General features: G+C 49.8%; 1 protein-coding gene across 1 annotated transcript in view; it reads left to right on the top strand.

Moving 5' to 3' along the window:
- SUPT6H (SPT6 homolog, histone chaperone and transcription elongation factor) overlaps window positions 1–25065 on the top strand; it is a 29351-nt gene that overhangs the window by 409 nt on the left and 3877 nt on the right. Inside the window, exons 2-32 of the mRNA XM_075439969.1 lie at window positions 6161–6302; window positions 6780–6938; window positions 7128–7198; window positions 7854–8049; window positions 8741–8825; window positions 9204–9477; window positions 10728–10829; window positions 11297–11413; window positions 11818–11907; window positions 12346–12488; window positions 12752–12903; window positions 13422–13520; window positions 13692–13821; window positions 13928–14078; window positions 14498–14652; window positions 15244–15439; window positions 15789–15928; window positions 16007–16124; window positions 16746–16822; window positions 16992–17127; window positions 17554–17691; window positions 18038–18205; window positions 18737–18864; window positions 19965–20172; window positions 20649–20796; window positions 21052–21194; window positions 21966–22106; window positions 23173–23368; window positions 23504–23742; window positions 24025–24138; window positions 24635–24759. Of these exons, the coding sequence (XP_075296084.1) occupies window positions 6194–6302; window positions 6780–6938; window positions 7128–7198; window positions 7854–8049; window positions 8741–8825; window positions 9204–9477; window positions 10728–10829; window positions 11297–11413; window positions 11818–11907; window positions 12346–12488; window positions 12752–12903; window positions 13422–13520; window positions 13692–13821; window positions 13928–14078; window positions 14498–14652; window positions 15244–15439; window positions 15789–15928; window positions 16007–16124; window positions 16746–16822; window positions 16992–17127; window positions 17554–17691; window positions 18038–18205; window positions 18737–18864; window positions 19965–20172; window positions 20649–20796; window positions 21052–21194; window positions 21966–22106; window positions 23173–23368; window positions 23504–23742; window positions 24025–24138; window positions 24635–24759 (4448 nt within the window). The 5' untranslated portion in view covers window positions 6161–6193. The remainder of the gene's footprint in view (window positions 1–6160; window positions 6303–6779; window positions 6939–7127; window positions 7199–7853; window positions 8050–8740; window positions 8826–9203; window positions 9478–10727; window positions 10830–11296; window positions 11414–11817; window positions 11908–12345; window positions 12489–12751; window positions 12904–13421; window positions 13521–13691; window positions 13822–13927; window positions 14079–14497; window positions 14653–15243; window positions 15440–15788; window positions 15929–16006; window positions 16125–16745; window positions 16823–16991; window positions 17128–17553; window positions 17692–18037; window positions 18206–18736; window positions 18865–19964; window positions 20173–20648; window positions 20797–21051; window positions 21195–21965; window positions 22107–23172; window positions 23369–23503; window positions 23743–24024; window positions 24139–24634; window positions 24760–25065) is intronic.

Here is a 25065-nt window from a genome sequence, read left to right on the forward strand (position 1 = left end):
CGGCAGCAGGAGCCTCCCGGGGCTGGGGACGGTGCCGCAGCGGGGTGACCGGGCTGGGGGGGGGCTCGGCGGTGGACAGGGGGCTGCTCCCCCGGGGCCGGCCGGCTGCCGGAGCCCCCCCTGCCCCGCGGAGCATCGCTGCCGCGGTGGAAGCCGGTGGGTGCGAGGTGATGGAGGCGGCGAGCGCCGGGCTGCCTTTGAGGGGGGGGTCTGACCTTTGTTTGCCGGTACACCGGGGGTCCCGCTCCGCCAGGGTAATGCCCGGAGCCCCGCGGTCGGGTGGGCAGCGGCCTGGGAGGGCCCTGTGGGGGTTGGTGGCTGAGGGAGGGGTGGCAAGAAAAGGTGGGGGTGGGTAGATGGCGCTCGCAGGGGAGGGGGGGGCGGTTTGTGGTGTTTCACGGTCATCTCTGCTGCTTTTTTTGTCTTCTTCTTCTGAATATGGTGATGTGGAGAAGGAAAATTTAATCCTGAATTATTCAGGCTGGCTAAACCGGACTGTGGGAAGTTGTAGAGCCCAGATAATACCGAGTGGCTGAGTGCTGGCATGGTGGGTGAGGTATGACGGCAGTGGGTGTGGTGAAGGTAACGAGCACCGCAGCAGCTGCCTCTACCTCAGCTTTTACTGCTCGGGAAAGAGCTGCTGCTTTGAAAACAGCAATTGTTTCTTTTAAAACATCCCTTCGACACCCCGCCGTAGCTTAAAAAGGATATTTTGGAATTACTTTAAAGGAGCAGAGAACAAAGCAGAAAACATCATTACGCCGCTGCGTAAATCGTTGGCACTTTGTGCCCGGGATGTTGCTGATGGCCCCGGTCAGCACTCTCCAAAGGGGAGCGCTGGAAAAGGCAGGGGCAGAGGAGCAGGCTTGTGGGCAAGCGAAGCCTTCGCTTCCTCACCTTAGGGGAGGAGCTTGCTGGCAGGAGATGCGATGCAGGTGCCTGAAGTCACGGGCAGGTCAGAGAAAGCCAAGGAGGGAACATCAGTTTTCTGTTTCTTACAGGAAATTATGATGCAGCAGGTCTAAAATAAACAGGCGGAAGTGCTTTTTCGCACAACATGCTGTGAAACTGTGGCACTCTGCCACAGGATGTTCCACTGCCCGGTAGCATCAGGGGCAGCCGGACCAACGCGGAGCACTAAAGCTAACGGAGCAGGTATGGGAAGTTCCTGAGCTGCAGCCGCTGGCTGCCTGGACTTCCCCTGTCACAGCATCGTTCATCTCCAGTCGTCGTTTTGTCCCTGTGCTCCTTTGCACACCCACCGCCGAGGAGGGTGGGAATGTCTGGTCGAGGTCCCGACTTCAGAAATTCGTAAAACAGCCATTAAAGCTAAAAACAAAACTATATGTTGCTGATGCCAGATCAGGGCTGGCAGGCCCCAGCGGAGATTGGCCCGACAGAGTCCCTGCCTGTACCAAGGAGTGGCTCTGAGGAAGAGCTCCGCGCTGACAGATGCCCATGAGGGTGTTTTGTTGTGGTGCGAGTGCCTTACAGTGCTTCATGGGGACGTTTCGTTAGGCTCATAAGCTTCAAATTAAAAGAAGCCAATATGATCTTGTCTGAATACTGTGGTGGGATGCAGCCTGGAGATCATTGCTTGGTGATTAGTGTTAAATCCATACATTCCAGCAATATCATGGTGCTTTTTTTTGCCTTTTCTTTTTTTTTTTTTTTTTTTTGTCTTGTTTTATTTTTTAAATTAAGAAAGCTGGAGTTGATTTCATTGTGAGAGCTTCAGGGGGTGAAACAGTGGCATTACCTTTGTAGTTCGTTTGGGTTTTTCCTTACAAGCTTTTTATTGTCACAGTCTTTTACTCCTGTGGATGTACTCAGGCCGTACTAAAATTAATTTCATGAGCGTTTAATTGACAGAATTAACAGTTTCAGCTTCCTTAGGCTCGATGTTTTAATTGAGTTAAGTTTTCCAGGCTGCTTATTCTCACAGATCTTTCTGAATCCTCTCCAATTTAACTTCTCTCTTTGAAGTGTGGACATGAGAACTGAACGAAACCGTTCAGTGGCGCCTTTGGCAATGTGGTTCCATGGACCTCCATTAACTTAAGTGGACTGTGAGTTGAACCATGAAATGGCAGAGGTTAAAACAGTCCTTGTCCAAACCCTCTCCCCCTAAAAAACACCCCCACAAAACCCATATTAGCATGGGTCAGGGCCTTGATGTAGTTTCTCCCATGAAGTATGGGGAGAAGTCAGGACTTGCTTCTCTTCAGCACCACTGCTGTAGTAAAGCCTAGATTAGCGCTTGTTTTTGCTGGTTTGTGCCCTGACGCTGATATCCTGAGGTTGATTGCTGAACAGTAAATGTGTCTCCCTGTGAGGACACGCCTTGGTTATTCCGTGAGCGCCGCTGAGATCCCATGCCTTGGTTGGCATCCCCATGCCTGGAGAGCGTGAGATGCTCCTGGTGTCCCTCAGCCCACACCCGCTCAGGCTGGGGAGCTCCTGTGGGGCCCTGCCGCTCCCGATGCCATCCTGCACGCGTGCGTGTCCCTCGCCTTGCTGGAGTGCCACTGAAACTGGTAAGGTGCAGGAGCATTTCCAGTAACGTATTCTGATATTTTGCAGATGCTGCCCTTTTCCATTTCTAAACCTAATGAGTTAAATTTTGCTGGTGTACAATGTACCAAGGCGTGTCTGCCTCCAGCTCTGCGATGTTTTGCAGTCCTGAGCAGCCAGCAGGTATCTGGATGTGTGGCCAAGGTTTTACAGGTATTTGATTTCTGATTTCCACAATTCCCAGGCCCATCGCAAAGCAGCACTCGTTCTACAGGCACTGCCTTGCCTAACCAGGGAGGCAGCCCGCAGTGCCTGCAGCCAATGTCCAGCCCGGCCTTGCCCACCCGATCGGAGATCTGCGGTCTCGGTATCGACAGCGAAGAGAGCTATCTGCCCAGGGTCATCCCAGTTAAAAGGAACTGTGGACTCTGGGCGATTGCCATAGTGCCCTTGAGCTGACCAGAGTGTGGTCGAAAGCGGAGGTCATGCAGTTGCTCAGCCCTGAGCTGCTCTGGCATCGCTTGCCTGCCAGGAGGGGCCGTGCTCGAGGTGCCTGGCTCGGCGCAGAGGCACCCGTGCTTCCCTCGCTGCTGCTGCCGTGCTGCTGCAGCAGCAGCACTGCTCGCTGCATTGCCCTCGTCTGTGGTCCGTCAGCATCTAGCGGCCATGGGACGTCTTTGGGGTAAAGCTGTCTGTATATTTATCACCCATAGGAGCCTGTCTGCTCATGTACAGGTAAACGTGGAGGATTAGGCACGGTCTCCCTGCATTTTTGGTGCTCTAGTGTGATTTAGTACTTGATCCCGTGCTGCAGCAATCTTTGATCCTCTCCTGGGAGCATGTTGCAGGAACAGAGACGCTGCTGTGCTGCTCCGAGCAAAGGCCGGGAGCGTGATACAGCTGGACTGGTCTCATCTGGAGTCTTTAAACCCTGCCCAAGCCGGACGAGTGGGGCTGCTGGAGTAGGGGTCTCCCTGTGCGACCGACTGCTCAGGGGGCTCCCACCGGGCAGTGGCGCTGGGCTGAGCTCTGCTGCTGCACCTCTGTCCGCGCTGGCTGCGGTCTCTGCCTGCCTTCCTGTCCTGTTGTGTTTCAGCTGAAGACCTCGCTGGCGAGGAGGGTGGCAGAGGCACCTCTAGCCCGTATCTGATTCAACATCTCCTTGGTAATAGCTACCCTTGCTTCAGTTTGCAATGCCAAGTGGCATCCCTGCTGTCCTGAGCTGAAAGCACCCAGTTTTGTGGGTGATTGGCTTTGTCTGGAGCCTGCTCAGCTGGTTCATTAAATCAGATGGTTTCCTGAATCCTAGCTTTTTCCCTGTGTCCAGACAAATTTGATTTGACATGAACTGGAGTTGCTAGGAAATGGTAGAACAAGTGATGAGGAACGAAGTCGGAATGGCAAGCGAAACACTTCACTGGCAGAGAATAGTAAAATTACATGTGGTGCTATGACAAGGGGTTTTCTTTCTTACTGGATTTGTGTGTTGATCACAGACAGGAGGGAGATGAGGTTATTAGACGTAGAAATGGAAATGTTCTAGCAAAAGCCACAGCCTGCAGTTTTACGTACATTAATACACTCTGATGGATACGTGTAGGAGAAGAATTGGTAAGAAAGTGTGAAGTTGACATAATATTCATACACAGGCTGGTAATCATAACAATTCCTGTTCCTCTAGTGTATCTAGTTACACAGTTCATCAGTGGCATTTGCTTCAGGAACACGTGTTTAACTAGCATCCGTACCACCCTCTGAAGCATTATTTTCCCTCTGAGGGTGACCGGAGCCCTGGCCCAGGCTGCCCAGGGGGGTTGTGGAGTCTCCTTCTCTGGAGATATTCAAGACCCGCCTGGACACGGTCCTGTGCAGCCTGCTCTGGGTGACCCTGCTTTGGCAGGGGGTTGGACTGGGTGACCCACAGAGGTCCCTTCCAACCCCGAACATTCTGTGATTCTGTGATTCTGATTCTGTGGTTTCTGAGAGGGATGCTTGAATACATGTGTGTGACTGCTACAGTGTGCTCTCAAGGACGGGGATCGCCCCGTGCCCATGCACCACGCCACAGCAGCCATGTCCTGTCTGGGTGCAGAGCCGTAGCCTTGGCCCGCTGCGATTTCTGCCTGACTGGAGCGTCGCCTCAGCCATGTCATCCGCAGCCAAGGAGTGTGAGCTGCTATCTGCTCGTGTCTAAAATCCAACAGAGGTCTTTCCCTTGTCTTTGGTGTGGGTTTTCTTTAATGAGATACAGCCAACGCATTCCTTTGGAGCTATTAGTATTTTAAGACTTAAAATATTATCCAAGATTGGACTTACAGTTTTTAATTTTCCTGTAACTGAGAAAGTCCCTGATTTTCTCTTAGTAGTTGTGTTTGTGCACCAGCTGTGTGGATCTCTGGGCAGAACAAGAGGTCCCACACATGAGAAGTGTCGTGGCAAAGCCTTGACCAGGTTGTCCGATATGGGACCGATTTCCTTCAGCTGTTTGTGTGCAGTGGGGAAATGATTACGGGAACGGTCTGAAGTGTATTTGTTTAGGTGTCGTTCCCTGGCATATGGAGTTCTTTTCTCATCCTTTTTTTTATATGAAATTACAGCAGATGTAATTTAACATGGAGGTTTTGGCTTTAGTTCTGACACCTCCTCCGAGCTTCTTATTGTGCCTTCCCAAAGGCTGGTGCTTCCTCTGGGCTGGCGTTTCCATCTTCACAGCCATTTGAGGAACTGATTTGTCTTTTCTTGTATCTGACTTTTGTAAGCTTCTGTGGTGTTGGTGTGTGTAAAAAGGAACTAAAAAAAAATCACTTGAACATTTTAGAAATGGTGGCAGGTTTTGTAACCACAAGAAGTGGAAGGCTCAGAGAGACAGAACTTGAGCCATGCCTTTATGGGCAGGCACTTTCCTTTGTGCCAAGCTTGATGTATGCTGCTTCCAGAAACCTCAGTTGGGGAAAAATGTTGAACAGAAGGTTCTGGATATAGAAAACACCCTGTTTCTGTAGTGTCTTATTACTTCCTAATCTCTGGACAGAGGCCCCTGGCCTGGAGGATCCTGGCCCCGGCTCTGGCTGCGTGGGGTGGTGGAGCCGGGCAGCCCCCAGCACCCCCCAGCCCTTGCTCCCGTTGCCCCGTGGGGCTCCGCAGAGCCTTGCTAACAGCCTGCAACCGCAACTCGGTCAAGGCCCTTTGCGGGGTCGCCCTGGCTTCATTAAGTGAGTCAGGATTAATGGCATTAAGATCCTAATTGGCTGGACTGTGTGCCTAACACCGCGCAGCGTTGGTGGCAGCCTGGGGTTGCTTTCCTGCTCACATGGGAGAGTACGGGTGGGATGAAGGCCTCTGGCTCCATGCGCTGTGGCAGCCGCAGCCGGGAGCTGGGCTGTGTGATGGGTGCTGCTGTGACGGGTCCTGTCCTGCTCGCCGAAACACGGCTTGACAGGAGCTGGCAGCGCTTGGCTGCTGGCTTCTCTTGCCTAATCTCTGGTGACAGGGATGTCCAGGCAAGGTGAACACTGGGTAATTCAGGGCCTGGATGAATAATTTGAAACCCTCTTGCCTTAGCTGTCTTGTCTCCAGAACCCGGCAGGGGGAAGTGCTTGCATTTTGCTCGCTCAGCTGATGTGATGTCTGTCTCCTCTTTCCCCAGTTCCTGTGGAGCAGTGTGTGAGACACTGCAGTCATGTCTGACTTCGTAGAAAGTGAAGCAGAGGAGTCGGAGGAGGAGTATAACCAGGAGGGGGAGGTGGTGCCCAGAGTAACCAAGAAGTTTGTAGAGGAAGATGAGGATGGTGAGTCTGCCGAATTGTCTGTGTGCCTCGCTGCTCTATTTTACATCCCATGACTCTGCAGATGGAGCAATAACTGTGCTGTAATAGCATGGCCATCTGTAGCTGATAGTCTCAGCTGTTTAAGTGCTTCCCTTCCTCAAAGTGCTTAGACGGTTTTTATATTTGGCAATGGAAAACACACTGCTTCACCCGCTTGGGACTTGCAGTCACACAATTTGATAGTAAATAGTAAAAGCAGAGGAATTCTCCTAGTGTGACCACACCACCTGTTCCCTCTGCAGAGCGAGCATGAGACCTCAGGACAAGAAGTGGGGTTCTGGCACGAGCAACTGGCTGGGCTCTGTGTCTGTAAAAGTGTTCAGTTAAAACTCTCTGCGTGGATAGTGTGAAGGAAGATGCCATTTGCACAGAGCCGAGAAGGAGTCTCGGTGGATAACCAATGAGTACATGTCTAACACTTGCTGCTCTCCACCCCAGATGAGGAAGAGGAGGAGGAGAATCTTGATGATCAAGATGAGCAGGGGAACCTGAAAGGATTCATTAATGATGATGACGATGAGGAAGAGGAAGAGGAGGAAGAAGCCAGTGACTCTGGAGACTCTGAGGACGATGTTGGCCATAAAAAGAGAAAGCGCAGTAAGTTTTATGGTGACTGTTCGTAGCAGGCTGCAGTGTAGTGCTGTCACACTGCCCTGCTGGAGAGCAGAGCTCTCCCTCTGCCCTGGGTGTCTGCGTGGGCTGGGTAAGCCGTGCCCTTCTCACTGGTTGGTCCATTCCTGGATCAGTAAAGGGGGAGAGTAACTCATCTGTGCTTTCTTCTCTTAGCTTTTGATGACCGCCTGGAGGATGATGATTTTGACCTCATTGAGGAGAACTTGGGCGTTAAAGTCAAAAGAGTGAGTTGTGTTCCTGTGCTGCTGTTAATGGTGTGGTGCGTCTTGGCACGCAGGAGGGTGGGCTCCTGCCGGGAGTGAGCGAGTGGTGCCTCCCGTCTGCTCCTGCCCCCTTGGAAAGGGAGAGCCGAGTGCTCGAAGGGAGCAGGATCTCTCCCTGCCCAGGCATCTGGGAACTGGCTTCCTAGAGTTTGAAAACCACTTTCTTCTGGTTCCCAAAGTCTGCTGTACTCCTCGCTGCCCACCTCTGCAAGACAGTCTCGGAGGAGCCCATCTTCTAATAACTTTCTCCTGCGTGGTGCTAACCTCGAAGTCGGCGCAGGCTATTATGAGCTCTCAGGCTCCTTCCCTAACACTCGCGAGAGGCACAGCAAGCCAGGCTTGTCACACTGGTAGTGACGGCACGCAGGCGACACAGGCCTGGGTGCGACGCAGTCCTCAGCAGGCAGTTACGCTGAGTACATGCTGTGCCCAGTGGTCACCAGCAGCACAGCTCCCAAGTGGGTGGCTCTTCTCCTCTGCGTGCCTGGGCTGGGCTCCATCCTGCTCCAGCTCGGGGGCCTGCGGAGGAAGTACGGTTCTGGCCTGGCAGAGACCACACTGACCTTGAGTGTCTGTGCCAGGAATTATGTGTGCTAACAAGCCTGTTTGCTTGCAGCAAAAATTCAGACGTGTGCGAAAAATGTCCGATGATGAGGATGACGAAGAAGAAGACTATGGAAAGGAAGAACATGAGAAGGAAGCCATTGCTGAAGAAATCTTTCAGGATGGTGAAGGCGAGGAGGGAGGAGAAGCTATGGAAGCTCCTGTTGCTCCACCAGAAGAGGAAGAGGAGGAGGAGGAAGATGAATCTGGTGAGTATGGATGACCAATTACATCCAAAGTTTGTCCTAGGATTAAAGCACAGAAACCAAGTTAAGACTTTCTCTGAGCTATAAAGTAACCAAGGGCTGTAGCCCTGTTGTGGTCAAGCTCTGCTGGTCTGATTAGTCCAATCTTTAGAACATTTCTGGGTGGCAGGTTTAGTTTGGCTGTCTAAACCGCTTTGTCCAGAAGCACGTTACATGTGCTGAGGTTGAACGTCTCCCCTAAGCTGCCTCCAAAATGGAAATTGTTCAAAGGAAGGAAATCAAGGCACTGTTCGGTACCTAGTAGCACAGCACATGCCTGCCCTGCTTCTCCTCTTCAGCACTGGCCCATCACCGCTGCTAGCAGCATACTGAAAGAGTTTTGGTTTCTTTCTGTCTGCTGTCCAAAGCAGCAAGGCCTTTTCTGACTGCATTTTCACTGTCCTGAGCTGCAGATAGCTGCCGGATGGCTTTGCCTGTGTTTGGAAGTCTGTTCTAGCTTGTTATCGTGTTTCAGGCTGCTGGAATGTCTGAGGTTGGTGTAGGAGATGCTGTGGGTAGCTGGGCAGACTGACAGCCAGTGGCAGCCAAACTCTGTGGTGGAGGCTCATTGCTGCACTGACTGAGCTGAGCTTTGTCCGAGGTACTGGGTGAATATGTGAGTGTCCTGACCACTAAATTGCTTCTCAATGTCCAGACATCGATGACTTCATTGTGGATGATGATGGACAACCTCTGAAGAAGCCAAAGTGGCGAAAGAAGCTTCCTGGATACACAGATGCGTAAGTATTGATTGGAAATTGACCTGGAGCCTCAAAAACAGTGCTCAGCTTACTTGATTCTTGCAACTGCAGAGTGGTTCAGCTTGTGGTTGGATACCACTGGTCTCTTTCCCCAGAGGAACCTGGTAAATTTAAGCGTGGAGCTTTTAGTCTCTGATTTCTTAAATGTCCTTACTCCCCTGCGTTTTTTACAGGGATACCAAAAACAGTCCCTGAAGAGAAGTATTTGCAAGTTCAAAGAGTTGTGTACCTATCCATGATTTTTCAGGCTAGGTGCAAAACTAAAGCTTAGACGTAGGTGGTCTGGCCTCTTCCGTGTGGCTAGAAAGATGTTCTGTGAACTGCACCATGGGCTGAACGATAGTTTTTGCCTTGCAGTGCTTTGCAGGAAGCCCAGGAAATCTTTGGCGTGGACTTTGACTATGATGAGTTTGAGAAGTACAATGAGTATGACGAGGAGATGGAGGAGGAATATGAGTATGAGGATGATGAAGCCGAAGGGGAGACCCGTGTACGACCCAAAAAGACTGCCAAGAAGCGCGTCAGTCGGCGTAGCATCTTTGAGATGTATGAACCCAGTGAGCTGGAGAGCAGTCACCTAACGGACCAGGACAACGAGATCCGCATTACAGACATGCCTGAGAGGTTCCAGGTGAGGGAAGAGGGTCCTGGTGTGCAGGCAGAAAGCATTTCAGCTCCCACCGAGTACAGCAGGCCTGGGACCCGCAGGCCGGCTTTCTCATGGATTTTGGCATCTCTTTTTCCTTCTTTGAAGATGCCACCTCTCAAACGTATACGCAAAACTGCGTTCAAATATAGCGGTGATGTGAGCTGTTGTAGCCCGGTTTTAGCACTGGCCGTTTCTCTTGGCCACTGGGTGCCAGTGTTGCATTCCTGGGGGTGGTGCAGGGCTGTGCTCTGCTGAGGTGTCCTTCCTTTATGCTGGGTGCTGTCAGTAACCCCGTGAGTTGTGTCTCTGGATAGCTGGAGTGAAGCTGCAGTGCTGGAGAAGGTTTGGTAGGGTTTTCTAGCCTAACTGTGTGCCAGCCAACACGTAACTGTTGCGGACAAGGTGTTTCTCTAACGCACTTTAGTCCAAGCAATTGGGACTTACTGCTCTCGAGGTGAAGTCCTGTTTGTGCTGCTAGGGATCATTCTGTTATCTCATATTTTTGTCTTAATTTTACCCTGTAATCAGGTTTTCCCTGAATAATCCATGTTCTTCAGTCTCCCTTAAGTGTATGTTAATGTATTTCTGTGCAGAGGCTTGTTACCCTCCTTTGTAAAATGGGGCATCTGAAGCTGCCAGCTTTTCAGAAGGGCCTTTTTTTCCCCATGCCAGTGTGCACAGCACAAGGGAACGCTGTGTGTAGTGTCTTCTGGCCATATGTGGCCTGTTCAGATGTTTTGTCGTCTTCACGGATGTCAGCGATGATTAGAGCAGGCCTTCTGAAAGAGAACTGGCTGGGACTAAATGCCCAGAGAGGGTTTGGAGCTGCTTTATGTTCTGTTATTCTGTGGCTGCAGCAAGAAGAGTGGTAGCAAGGCTAGAACAGGCACAGATAGATTGGAACAGAGGATGTAGCTGCAGAGGGTTTGGGAGTCTGGTAGGAAGTTCAGAATTGTCACGGAAGATTTTGCACCATTGCAGGCCTTTCCACAAGGCTTTGACGGCATTGTTAGCTGCCTTTACCTAGTGTAAAGCTGATGCAGGTTTCCTGTGTGCTCAGAAGATGCAGGCATTGAAGTGCTATCCTCAGCACAGCTGTGTGGTTGTGGGAGGTACTGAGACCCCGTAAACAACCTGCAGCTCAAAACAGTGATTTCCAGGCTTCTTGAAGACGTGGTAGCACAAGCCCTGGTGTTGCACATGCCTCTGTTCATCCTGTTGTCTTTTCACAGTTGCGATCCATCCCGGTGAAGAGTGCTGAAGATGATGAGCTGGAGGAAGAAGCTGACTGGATTTACAGGAACGCATTTGCGACACCCACCATCTCCTTGCAGGTAAAGGACTATGCCTAGGACTTCTGTCCTAAGAGGACTTGAAGGTGCTGAAGATTTCCAGCCCAGAGACATTGTTCCAGGAGTCTGCTCGGGGGAATGTGGTGCCCGATATACCTTGCTTTCTGGTTTTCACGTCCATAAAACAGGACAAAAAGGAACAGAGAGAAGTTGCAAGAATAATTGTCAAGAATGACTGAAAGATCTCTGAGCCACTGTGCACTTAGGGCTAAATTAGTGTTAGCCATGATCTGCTTTTACCCGTCAATTACCTTGGCCAGATGCTGCTTTTTTGTTTTCCTTGAAGCCAGTCAGGGCTAGGATGCTTCTCTGTGGTCTAAAATCGGAGCATGTAGCTAGGCCTGCACTCCTAGCTAACAAAAGCACCACCATTTTCCACCCTTAGCCAGGGCTGGTCTTTTGGGGGTCAGCTCAGGAATACGATCAACACGATGTGTTTCTCCTTTTAGGAAACTTGTGACTACCTCGACCGTGGACAAGCCAGCAGCAGCTTCAGCCGCAAGGGGCCCAGCACCATCCAGAAGATTAAAGAAGCGCTGAATTTCATGAGAAATCAACATTTTGAGGTAACTCACAACTCCATCACCAAGATAAGGTCTAAGTTGCTGTCCCCTTATCCCAGCAGGTTTAGCAGAGAGGCTGCTGGAAACATTCAGAGCAGTGAACTAGAAGGGGCTGAGGTACCATTCCTGGTTGCCTCTCCTGTGACAAAACGATGCTTCATTGGAAAGTGCAGCTCATCTTCTGTGAGCGCTGGCCACACAGGTTTTTAAGGCCTGTTTGATGGGGCTGCTCTTGTCGTATTTCCCTGATCCTGGACAAATTGATGCTAAATGAGATGGAGGAATTTCAGAGTATTGAGCCTTGCTTGGTCTATTCCCACATGGAACAGAAGCACTGTCTGGACTCCTGGCTGCCAGGAGCAGCCCAGGCTTGTGCTTGGTGGTGATGAGTCTCATTTCTGACCCAGGTCCCATTCATCGCCTTCTACCGAAAGGAGTATGTGGAGCCAGAGCTGCACATCAACGACCTGTGGAGAGTCTGGCAGTGGGATGAGAAGGTGAGGAGTGTTTTCACTGCTTGATATCCCACCAACATTTAACATGTCTTCCCACCTAGCCTGATACTTACAGCAGATTTTGTTTTGGCCGTGGAGACCCTGTATGCTTTTTTTTACCTTTTTGGCATGTTTGCTATTGTGGTGGTAAAGGGTTAGCTGACAAGAGGGTTCAAAACAGTCCTTCCTCTTCACGAAGTTGCTTTCATGTAGTGACCTTTCCTGCAAGGAGTGCAAGTTTCTTCTCTACTTTCGGGTAGATCCAAACCTTGATTTTTTTTTTTTTTTGTTAGTATAATCCGTCTCTGAGATGAGACCTGCCATGTGTGTCACATACGAGAAATATCCCAAGATCCTGGGAGCCCCTGGTTGGAAAGGGAGGAGTCAGATGTGACACACAGCTATAGTGCATTTCACTGGAAATCTTTGTTCTCGTGTTAGTGGACCCAGCTGAAGATCCGCAAGCAGAACCTGACACGTCTGTTTGAGAAGATGCAGGCCTATCAGTATGAACAAATCTCTGCAGACCCAGACAAGCCCTTGGCGGATGGAATAAGGGCCCTGGATACTACTGACATGGAGAGGTATGGTGCCGTGACTCTTGTACTCATTTCAAAATGACTTAAAATGCACGTTAACTTGCGGAAACAGCACTGGATCTCTGGCCACAGCGGTACATTGACTTTAGCCTCCCCACAAAGCCAGTAATGAGAAATATTTAAAACTCTTTTGGAAGATGAGCCCAAGTGCTCTCTCTGCATGACCTGTACCAGAGCAGGTTTCTTGAGTGCTCTGACCACGGCTCAGCTGCAAGCGGGGTGTAACATGCTGGCTTTGCATGCCGTAGGCTGAAGGACGTGCAGTCCATGGACGAGCTGAAGGACGTGTATAATCACTTCCTGCTGTACTATGGGCGAGACATCCCCAAGATGCAGAATGCTGCCAAGGCTGCTCGAAAGAAGCAAAAGCGTATCCGAGAGGATGGTGAAGAGGAGGAAGGTTTGTCCCCAGATTTGATAGTCTCCTAATTGTGGGCTGGTTGAAAATCCTCATTCAAAAGCATAGTAAGGCAGTTTGTTGAAAAACCCATGTGTTTGCACAGAGCATCTTGGCTGTTCGCTTCCGTCTCAAGTTAGTCCCAGATCTTCCAGGCACCTCTGAAAATTCTTAAAGTTTGCCACACAAGGTGCTGCTTTTCTGATGCACTAAATACCACCCCTCATTGCAGGGGCCAAAGCAAGGATCAGCCACCTTGGTGTGTGTTTTAATGTGCAACCTGGAGATACTGCTATTAAAACTGCAAAAGAGTGAAACTGGAGAAAAGATAACATTTTCAGGGTGTTTTTCCAACCCTGATGAAGTTTAAGGCTACTGTGACCTTTAAGATGTGTTTGTGGAATTCAGGGACTCTGTTGCATAATATAGGTTGTGTTTTATCGCTTCGCTGTGCTTGTGACACGCTGCAGTTGTCTGGGTGCCTCTATAAAGAGGCCTTGCTAAGCATATCCTTCCCATAGGTGAAGGGGAGGATGCAGAAGATGATGAGCAGAAAGGGCCTGAGCTGAAGCAGGCTTCCCGCCGGGATATGTACACCATCTGTCAAACAGCTGGGCTGGGTAAGGGCTGTGCTTTATCACGCAGAGCTGGTGGTGTGTTGTGGCCTAGCCCACATGCTATTCTGGCTGGTGTGGCTTACCTGTAGAAGGAGGACCGGTAGCTTTGCTCAGTACAAGCTACAGTACCATTCTCCTCATTGTTTCCGTGTTGGTTTTTTTTCCACCCCCCAGATGGCCTGGCTAAGAAGTTCGGTCTGACACCTGAGCAGTTTGGAGAGAATCTCCGAGACAGTTACCAGCGTCACGAGACAGAGCAGTTCCCTGCAGAGCCCCTGGAGCTGGCCAAGGATTATGTCTGTAGGTCAGTGAGGGGGGTTCTTCGTGGAGGTCCTGCGGATGTGGCACAGGGGAGGGGATCCGTGAGCATTCTCAGGTCCTAAGCCTTCACCTTGCTTTTCTGCTTTTAGTCAATTCCCGAGCCCTGAGGCTGTGCTGGAAGGAGCCCGGTACATGGTGGCTTTGCAGATAGCCAGAGAGCCTTTGGTCAGGCAGGTCCTGAGGCAGACTTTCCAAGAAAGAGCTAAAATCAACATTTCACCAACCAAAAAGGGGAAGAAGGTAAGGAAGGGAGCTCTGACTCTGTGGGTCAGTTCAGGGAAGGATCTAAATGATGTACAAATGCTTATTTTTGCATCTGAACACTTCTTCTGTGTCAGTGGCAATTCTGAATAAATCTTAGAGCAGCGTGTGAGCTGGGCTGTTGCAGAGGCCAGCTCAGCAGCGTGCCGCATTTTCAGTCTCAGCATTTCATCAGACCCGATTCTTGCTGTTGAGATGTTGCCTTCAATTATTGGAACAGTCTCTGTTTCTCTGGGACTGGGAAAAAATTCCACTGTCCTGCTGGGGAAGGAAATGCAGTCTGGCAGGCGTAGGGGTGAGGGGGTATTGAATAAAAACCATCGTCTGCTACGGTATACAGAAGGGTCTTTCTTCTTTAATGCCTTGTGTGGGTGCTGACTGTCTCTCCTCTCTCCCAGGATATTGATGAAGCCCACTATGCCTATTCCTTTAAATACTTGAAGAACAAGCCTGTGAAGGAGCTGCGAGATGACCAGTTCCTGAAAATGAGCCTGGCAGAGGATGAGGCCCTGCTCACTATAGATATCTGCATTGACATGAAAGGAGTGGAGGGGTGAGTCCTCACTGGCTGTGCCATCCATGCCTTGGCAGAGCTCGTTCATCCAGTGCTGCCGTGCTGTTAGAGCTCCTCTGTAACCCAAACTGCTCCTGGAAGTCATGGCCTGGTGGTTTTCTGCACCTTAAAACCAAGCAGCTTCTCAAGGTCTTGCTTTTCTCTTCATCATAATGAAAACTTTAGAAGACGTTTGGCTTCTTCACTCGAAGGCAAACTCCGAAGCCTTTAGGATTTTTGTGAAAGACAACGCTTGTTTTCCAGCCAGCCTCACTGCGTGGCTCCTTGGTTCCTTCCCTGCACATCTGAGTAGCCACACTGTGTAGTATGGGTGTGCTGGAGTGGCTGTGGGCTGCCCCGTGTTGCACGGAGTGGGCCTCTCTGTGCTGCCAGCATGGTGTTCAGCTGTGATCTGTCTAGCAGCATAGCTTTTGCAGCTAGAAGAGTGTTTGGTGGGAGGATTGGCTCTGCTCTAAATTTTCCAGGCAGCTTGCTGAATCTGAGGTGCTGCTATCACATCCCTGTGCAGAAATCTGGTGTCAATGCAGGCGTTTGGAGCCCTTCTGGATCTCCTCCTCTCATTTCTTGTAGTTACGGTAGCGACCAGACGTACTTTGAGGAAATCAAACAGTTCTATTACCGGGATGAGTTCAGCCACCAGGTGCAAGAGTGGAATCGGCAGCGTACAATGGCCATCGAGCGGTCCCTCAACCAGTTCCTCTATGTGCAGATGGCTAAAGAATTGAAGAACAAGCTGTTGGTGGAGGCCAAGGAGTATGTCCTCAAGGTGAGATGGGGACCGGTGGTTTTGAGTCAGAGCTGGGTTACAAATGCTGATAGTTCTGCAGTGTGCTGGCGAGAGTGCTGAGAAGCCATATGCAGGCTCTTGGGAAGGGGGAGGAGGTGGCAAGACAGGGGTTTGAGTCTGGTTCTGTCCCAAGCATGGAGAAAAAAATCAAGATATCTCAGTGGGAGGGAAGATGGGCTCCATGATTCCGGAGGGCTGGTCTCAGTCCTGGCAGAATATACTGTCTTGCTGCCATGAGTGGTCCACGACCTTCCCTCTGGAGAAGGGCTGTGCCAAAGCACCTGCGGTGGACTTTCTCACTCCTCTCTCCCCCTCTGTGTTCTACCAGGCTTGCAGCCGGAAGCTGTACAACTGGCTAAAGGTAGCTTCATACCGTCCTGATCAGCAAGTGGAGGAAGATGATGATTTCATGGATGAAAACCAAGGGAAGGGAATTCGGGTGCTAGGCATTGCATTTTCCTCAGCCAGGTAGGAGGAGAGGAATTGCCTCTGGATCCGTATACAGCTTTAGCAGTCCTCCATGTCTGAGTGATCTCTGTTTTGCAGGGATCACCCCGTGTTTTGCGCCCTTGTTAATGGAGAGGGTGAGGTTACAGACTTCCTGCGATTGCCACATTTCACAAAGAGAAGGAACGCCTGGCGTGAGGAAGAGAGGGAAAAGAAGGTGAGCCTCGGCACAGCTATTGTCGAGATGAATGTCTGCACGTTGCTTTTGGTACTGTGCAGTGTGCTGTGGGTTGGAGAGGAATAGTCGCTCTGAAGACAGCTCAGGCCTTGTTGCTTGCACACAGGAATACTGCCTTTTTTCCACCCTGTAATTATTCTGGCAGAACAGCTGCTTCCAGTTAGATTCCAGTTCATCTTCTCTGCTTCTTTTACGGGGAGTGGCTGGGCCCTGCCATTCCTGAGTTCTGCTGGTTGGGGGCTTCTGAGTTTCTGTGGTCTCAGCTACACAAATTTTCTTTCCCTGATCACGCTATAATGGTGAGAGGCTGTGAGACCTCCTGGAGCCTGAGGCAGGCTGTTGATTTCTGTTCCATCCTTGCACTGATTTCCTGTAACACCAGAGCATGATGCCATCGGTCTTTCCTCTGCAGAGCCTTTCTGTTTGTCCTTACAGTGGTCAGGACCTGCAAGGCCTGCAGAGAAGGCATTTAGCCATGTTCAGGTCAGGGTGGCAGTGGAGGAGGATTTGGCCTCTGAAATAGGAACCCAGGACTGGTAGCTAGCTCAGCACGGAAACCTTCTAGTCTTGCTACTCTGACTGCTTCGCTTTCCTTTCCAGGCCCAGGATATTGAAACCTTGAAAAAATTCCTCCTGAACAAGAAGCCTCACGTGGTGACAATTGCAGGCGAGAACAGGTCAGTCTTTGTGTTCCTTCCACTTCCCAGTCTCTTTGCAGTCCTTTCCTCATGCCTGCCTGCATTTCACTGTTTCTGTCCATGGTGTGAGGTTGGAACTATCTCCCCAAGTGATTCCAGGACCCAGCTTTGCACTCTCCCCTCAATCCCCTTGGCCATCTCTCCCTAGGGATGCTCAGATGCTGATGGAGGATGTAAAGAGAATTGTTCATGAGCTGGATCAAGGGCAGCAGCTGTCCTCTATCGGAGTGGAGCTGGTGGACAATGAGCTGGCCATCCTCTACATGAACAGCAAGAAGTCTGAGGTGAACCTTCTGTTATTCCAGCTGTCCCTAAGTCTGTGCCTCATTTGTGCTGTCTCGCCCTCCATTTATTGTGCTGGCCCTGCCTTGCATCATCCACTGCCTCAAGTGATCCATCTAGACAGTGATATACTGATCTTTGTATCAAGGCAAAACTTCTTACTTAGACTTCCCTGAAGTGATCAGCGCCAGCAGATGTACAAAGTAGATATTGATGTAGTCTGAAACACATCTTGCTTAGCTGAGTGGGTGGGGTTGTTTCATTCCTAGTTGCAGCAGGGTTGCTGGGAGCCTTTGCCCTCAACTCCCTTTGTCCTGAGCACCAAATGCTGCCCTTGGTCCAGTCGCTGTCTGATGTGGTTTTGCTCCTTGTGCTACAACATGGGAAAACACCATCAGGGTTTTCCATAATTCTCCGGCCTCTTGCAGAATGAGTTCCGGGACTACCCACCTCTGCTGCGTCAGGCAGTCTCCCTTGCTCGCCGCATTCAGGACCCTCTCATAGAGTTTGCCCAGGTCTGCAGCTCTGATGAGGATATTCTCTGCCTGAAACTCCACCCTCTGCAGGTAACTTTTCTTTGTGAGATCCTTGGGCAAGGAAGATAATTCTCTGCAAGAGAAGGTGGCCTGGGAGGCCTGGGACAGCTTGCTGTCAAATGAAAGTATTCCAAGTTGAACTGGTGCAAGTTCTGCCTGTTCTGTGCTGTATTCAAACTACATAGCACCTTTTCTTTTTGGGTTTGTTTTTTTACCTCTGTTAGCTCATCTGCGTCCTGCCTCAGGCTGTTCTCAGGGGTAACTCTGAGGTGCAGTACAGCTCCTGAGAGCCAGTCTGTTGTGTTTGGCTCAGCTTGCTTCTGGCAAAGTGTTGCATGCATCTCCTTGGGAGGCTAACACCTCTCCTTTCTGTCAGGAGCACGTGGTGAAGGAGGAACTGCTGAATGCCCTCTACTGCGAATTCATAAACCGTGTGAACGAGGTGGGAGTGGATGTTAATCGGGCGATTGCTCACCCTCACAGCCAGGCTTTGCTGCAGTATGTGTGTGGCCTGGGACCACGCAAAGGCACTCATCTGCTAAAGGTAAGGAGGCTTTTGTCCCTGCCGACAGAAACAATGCGTCACCAGTAACGTGCGAGTTGGCCTGATGGCAGTGCTGTTGCAAGGCGAGTCAGGGTCCCGTGTGCCAGATGCAGCTGACAGCTCTGTTGACATGTGATTTTAGCATGTGTTACCTCACCGTGCCTAACCCCGAAGCTATGCATGGGCTGATGTCCTTGATAGACCCAAGCAGCTCAGCAGATCTGTCAATCCTAGCTAGCTCCTGAACCCACAGGAACAGATCCACTGTTGCAGTATCAAGACTCCTCCATACTGTAGAAAACACGAGGCAAAAAGCCAACGCTTTTCCCGAGGGCTGGAGCTGTTCCATGTGGAGTCATCTCCTTTCATACAATGTTGAGATACATGCAGGGAGTAACAATTTATGAGTTGTGATGGGCTTGATGATGTCAGATGCTTTGAACACTGCAGTGTCCGCTGTGAGTCCTCTGCTTTTCCAGAAGAACCCTTGTATATGAATAGCAAGGTTTATACTATTACCTCTCTCTCCAGATCTTAAAACAAAACAACACACGTCTGGAGAACAGGACCCAGCTGGTTACGATGTGTCACATGGGACCCAAGGTGTTTATCAACTGTGCTGGCTTCATCAAAATTGACACAGCATCACTGGGCGATAGGTGGGTATTGGGTTGCATTCAGTGTCGTACGTGGCATGGGGTTAGCATGAGCGACAGGCTGGAACAATCTTGTTCTGTGGAGTCCGTGTGCCCGGGAGTTTCTGTGTGGCCCCTCTGATCTCTGGCCAAGTTCAGGTATTGCTGGTTATTAATCTGATTCTTAAGGGCAGCTAAACTCGCACAGCAATGTGAGCTGCAGAACATTAATTATATAGCTTGCTATGGTTTGAAAGACCCTTTGTGGTCAAGAGGAACTAAACTGTAAACAGTTGTTCCCTAACATAGTTGTTGTGCATGTCCATCAGTAATCCGTGTGCACTTTTGCTTAGTTTCTGCCTAGTCCTACCGTCAGTATTTTATTTTTCTGAAGTCTCAAGCTTGAGGTATAACTCAGCAATTTAGCTTCCTCTTAAACTAGTAGCAATACTGAGAAGTTTGTAGAGCGTTAGGTTACTGGTAACTAAACAAGAGATATGTGTTTGGAGGATAGCAGTTACCTAGTTTCTAAATCTCTGACTGCTTTGCACAGAAGCATCGCTTGTTGGAGATGTGCAGGCCCTAGAGAAAGCACAGTATCCTTCTTGCCTTTGAAAAGCAGTCTGTGAAAGATACCTGGCTGAATTCTTACATTGAGTGATCCGACCCCGCTAGGTGCCTGGTTCTCGCAGAATACAAATCCCAGACATCCCAGGGGCAAAGTGTAGATTCCTCCAAACAGTTGGATGCAGATGGCTGCACTGCCGGTTGGCAACACTTGATTAGTGTGAGGAGAGAAACTGTAGAGAGCTGTGTGCTCGCAGAGCAGCCATAGCACACGGAGCGATCACATCTAGAGAGCATCCGAAATGCCTGGCTGCATCTTTGCCGTGCAGGAGCTGCAGACTGGAATTTGTCATGTCTGGCCTTGGGTCCTGTTGATTTAGCAATGAAGAATTCGTTATATCCTTTTTAGAGTAGTTTGTTCCACTGAGGGCAGCGCCGGCAAAGCAGCCACGCAGCCAGTAGTGGTGCTGATCGGTGTGATTGATTATTGAGCTGAAGGAGGTGACTCTGGAACCCCGCAGAGTCCTTATCTGAACATTGCTTTGGTTCTCTTTCAGCACTGATTCCTACATCGAAGTCCTAGATGGTTCTAGGGTCCATCCTGAAACCTATGAATGGGCAAGAAAAATGGCAGTGGATGCCTTAGAATACGATGAGTCTGCAGAGGACGCTAATCCCGCAGGAGCTCTAGAGGAGATCTTAGAAAACCCCGAGCGTCTGAAAGACCTGGATCTCGATGCCTTTGCTGAAGAACTGGAAAGACAGGTGCGTGGGGGGTTCCTGGTGCTGAGAAACAGAGGGGAAGCTCTGCGGTCCAGCTCAGTTGCTTGTGGTCTATAGCTGGTGACCCTTATCCTGGTTAGGAGCTGAACATTTAGCTGTTGCTGTTGTGTAAGATGTACAAACAGCCAAGATGAGTATTCAGTGTCTGACAATGGCATGGAGTAAGTGCTTACAGAAAGTACACTTAGGGGAGATGGAGGAAGGAGATGGGAGTCAGTAGTTAGACTATTTAAGCTGTCCTCCCTGAACTGATCTAACTTTTTTTCTGGATGTATTGGTACTTTTGACCTCCTCAACATCCTGTGACCAAGTTCCACAATTTGATGGTACCCTGTGCATTCCTCCTGTTTAAATTTGCTGTTTGATAAGTTCCTTGAGTTCTTTCATAACTTATACTGGATTCCCTGTTCACCATCTCCTTGCTTCTCATGGCTTTATAACCTTTGAATACCACACAGGGCTACGGTGACAAGCATATCACTTTATACGACATTCGAGCTGAACTAAGCTGCAGGTACAAGGACCTGAGAACCCCATACCGTTCTCCAAACACAGAAGAGGTCTTCAATATGCTGACCAAAGAAACTCCAGAGACTTTCTATATAGGTACGTCCCTATTTACACCCCTGGTTTCCATCATCCTCAGTTGACTTAGGATGCGTAAAGACGGGACGGAGCAGTCTCGGTGAGAGTGATGCTGGGACGGTGCTGTGGCTGCATGTGTGTGAGGCAGCTTTTCAAGCACCTGGGTAGTCTCCTAGCACCTTCATGCACAGCTACCTTAGATCGAGGGAACTGCCCAGCGCTGCAGTTGGCTTTCAGTTTTTCATTCTTTCCTTCTCCTCTTCCGTCACACCACAGGTAAAATGATCATCTGCAATGTGACTGGGATAGCCCACAGGCGGCCACAAGGAGAAAGCTACGACCAGGCAATACGGAACGACGAAACTGGCCTTTGGCAGTGTCCTTTCTGTCAGCAGGATAACTTCCCAGAGCTCAGCGAGGTGGGGCTGCTTTTCCTAATGGGCCTGCCTTTGTCAGGAGTCTGCTGTCGGCGGGCTTGAGCGTTCTGTAGGGTCCTTAAGGGATGAGGTATCGGAGCCGAGTTCATGTCTGCAATGCCCCAGGATCCCAACCTGAATGTGGCCTTTGGCTGCAAATGTAATCTGTTCCACATTGGACTAATTGCTTCGGTATAGATTTGGCAGGTCCTTTATGGCTACATTATGGATTTTAGTGAACTGGGCTAGAAGTGAAGTGGACCTGGGGCTAAGCTGACCAATTCTTTACAAATATATAAAGCAGGATTATTTGCGGTCTAGGATTGTGCTTTATGCAGAGAAAGTGCCTGTGACACTGAGAACAGAAGCTTGTTCTGCCAGCTTCTCAATTTTAAGAACTTATCTGGCCTCCCTGCTGCTTAATGCAGCTGTACTTTAGGTCTCTTCTAAACACTGCTGAATTCCAGCCTTGATAATCCGTGACTTTAAAACCCTATAGCGTTCGTTAGAAACCAGCCCTAGCTGCAGGCTTGTGTTCAGGGCCGAAAAATGTTCTGACCTTCCTGATTGCAAAGCCCCATAAGCTGGGCAGAACCGAAGCAGGAAGCTTGCATTACTGGGTAGCATTCGTTGAAGTCCTCTGTCTCCTGCCTTTCCACATGTCTCTGCTGGCGGCACCAGTTTGCTGACACAGCTTTTAGACTTGTTTAAGTGTGAGCTGCTGGGGCTATTTTGTTGCCATACTGAATGACTTTTACTTTTGCCTTACTGAAGGTTTGGAACCACTTTGACAGTGGTTCCTGCCCAGGTCAGGCCATTGGAGTGAAGACTCGTCTGGATAATGGCGTCGCTGGCTTCATCCCAACAAAATTTCTTAGTGATAAGGTGGTCAAGCGGCCAGAAGAAAGGGTGAAGGTATGAAAGTAGTGGATTTTCACATATCCAGCAAGAGCTGGAAGAGCGTGGAGCCAATACCAGAAATTCAGAGTTTGATTAATAACACTGTTCCCTAAAATGACTTTTCAAACCTTATTTTAAAGGACTTTAAATCACCAGCAAGTTCAGGTTCTGGTTAGTGTCTTCCTCCTGCAGTGCAAATCTCTCTTGGCAGTTGGTGGGAACCATGTTAATCAGTTAACATGTTGCACCGGGGGAGGATTTATTATAGTCTGGCTAAAGTCTGGGTTTAGGAGACCAGAAGGCATTCTAATGCAGAGCTGGCCTTTGTTTCTGACTTTCTAAAGAGTTCACAGAACTGCTGTTAGATACGCAAGGGTCACTTTCCCTCTCCCGTAGCTTTTTTTCTTCTGTCTCAATTCATTTGTGGAGGTCATCAGAGTTACTGGTCTTGCTCAGGACAGGGGTTGGGGTTCTGGAAGAAACAGAATCACGTATTTTTGTCACATGATAAAATAGAGATTTAACATCTTTTCAGTCTCTTGGGGTCGCCCTGACAGTCCATACAGGTGATGGATAATCCTGTAAGCTCAGAGGTCTCTTAGCATTTCTTTAAAGAGTCATTAACTTCAGCACGGTTAACTGGACAAAGACATTGCAGTCCTTTGTGGTGGTATTTTCTGTTTTCCATTTAATTGGAGCAGTCCTTTGGGTGTCTTCCACTCTGTTTCTGAACAGACTTAACTGCTTTCTTGCATGTTGTGAAGTCCAGTTTTGCTGCTTCCATTGTTAAAGATATGTAAAATAGCAAACTTAATTGTCCTCAGCCTCCAGGCATGCAGTTTGCTATGTGGTATGGAGCACAGATAGTAGACGTGCTGGAGAACTGCCCGGTTTTGCTTTTATCTCTTTTGATTCTGGTCATCTTGGAGATCGCTTTTAAAGGTTGTATTGGTCTGAAGTAGGTGAGGCAATTTATACGTCCTCACTGGCAGCATGACCCCGCACAGATTGCTCTGTAGCGCCGGGAGGCTGGTGTATCAGCCAAATGTGCTGAGCAGCTTTGCCTGCCACTCTCCCGTAGGTGGGAATGACCGTTCACTGCAGGATTATGAAGATCGACATTGAGAAGTTCAGTGCCGACCTGACCTGCAGGACCTCAGACTTGATGGATAAGAACAATGAGTGGAAGCTGCCTAAAGACACCTACTATGACTTTGACTCTGAGGCAGCAGATCACAAACAGGAAGAAGACCTGAAGAGAAAGCAACAGCGAACAAGTGAGTCTCTCGTTTTTTCTCTCCCTCCCAATGCCAGCCTTCCCAGGGTGATCCAGGAGAATAAGCACAGTTAGACATATGTCTGGAATAAAGCAGTTCCTTATGGAAGCCTAAACACTCCTCTTTGTCCTCTAGCGTACATCAAGAGAGTAATTGCTCACCCATCATTCCACAACATTAGCTTCAAGCAAGCTGAGAAAATGATGGAGACCATGGACCAAGGGGATGTGATTATTCGTCCAAGTAGCAAGGGGGAGAACCACCTGACTGTCACCTGGAAGGTGAATGATGGGATTTACCAGCATGTGGATGTCCGAGAAGAGGGCAAGGAGAATGCCTTCAGCCTGGGCTCCATGCTTTGGATTAACACAGAGGTAAGAGCCCTGCAGAGCACGCTTGGGAAGGAGTTGGTGGGGAAGAAGTGCTTATTTGGCAGGGACAGGTTGGCACAGCTTTTCTGTCCTTGCAGCTGTGTTCAGGCTGTTGGAGGGCAACTTCCACTGCCGATCCCAGATTCTTAGACAATGTTCAACTCTTTTTTTCTGTCCCAAAGCATCCAGTCTTGCTGTGCAGAATGTATGACTGGTAGCTGTATACTAGAATCAGAGTTCCTCTTCACATACCCTAAATACCTCTTTAAACGTGTTTGTTCAAAGGAATTTGAAGACCTGGATGAAATTGTTGCTCGCTATGTCCAGCCCATGGCTTCTTTTGCCAGAGACCTGTTGAATCACAAATACTATCAGGACTGCAACGGTGGAGACAAGAAGGTGAGCCTGTCCCAGGCTGTGGTAGCTCGTGTGGGAGATAAAGGAGCATGGTAGAAATTTCTTTGTCTCGGGATGGGTCTTGAACTCTTTGAGTCTGGCGTGAGCTGCTGCTGGGATGATCTCTCTGACCTTCCCCTTGTTGCTTGGGGCTTGGCAGTCGCTTTCCAGCTGTAGGTCTCAGGGGATTCTGTGGGAGCAGTGGAGTTAGGACATGGGACTATGGTGTGCTACAGCGGTGTGACAGAGCAGCAGAGGATTGCCCTGCCAGCAAATATCACTGAAGGAAGAGTATTGGCTTTCTGTGACCTGGTGACATTTGTGCGCCAACCCCGCAAAGAAATGGTGCAGTTGGTGGTCCTTGTTGGATCGATGGCATCAGGGCTGGGGGGAAAAAGGTCTGACCGCAGCTTGGAAGGAGATATCCATGTGTCCTGTGTGTTGCTAAAAATGCAGGCTTGCCTTGAGCATTTCTTTTCCTCTCTCTGTCTCTAATTAGAAGCTGGAAGAACTGCTGATAAAGACCAAGAAAGAGAAGCCAACATTTATTCCCTACTTTATCAGTGCCTGTAAAGATCTACCTGGCAAATTCCTCTTGGGATATCAGCCTCGAGGCAAACCAAGGTAAGTGAGAGGCAAGCCCAGCAGCTGCAGCGGAGTACTGCCAGTACCACACCTCAGCTTATTGCTGCCAGTTTCTCTTCCAGCTCTGCCAGTGTCCCCACAAGTCATGCCTCTCCTTACCCAGGGTTTGGCCTCCTGACTAAAGGAGAGGACACATGCCGAGGAGTAAATCTGACCCAGGAGAGTCCTGGGTTTCTAACAAGTTGGTTGTCACAAGCAGTACTGCCCTGTGCAGGGGCTGTCACTGGGGTATAAGCAGTGATTGATAGATTTTGCGTGGAAAGGCATGGCAATTTGGAGCACTTG

The sequence above is a fragment of the Opisthocomus hoazin genome, chromosome 20, assembly GCF_030867145.1.
Source record: "Opisthocomus hoazin isolate bOpiHoa1 chromosome 20, bOpiHoa1.hap1, whole genome shotgun sequence".
Lineage (NCBI taxonomy): Eukaryota > Metazoa > Chordata > Aves > Opisthocomiformes > Opisthocomidae > Opisthocomus > Opisthocomus hoazin.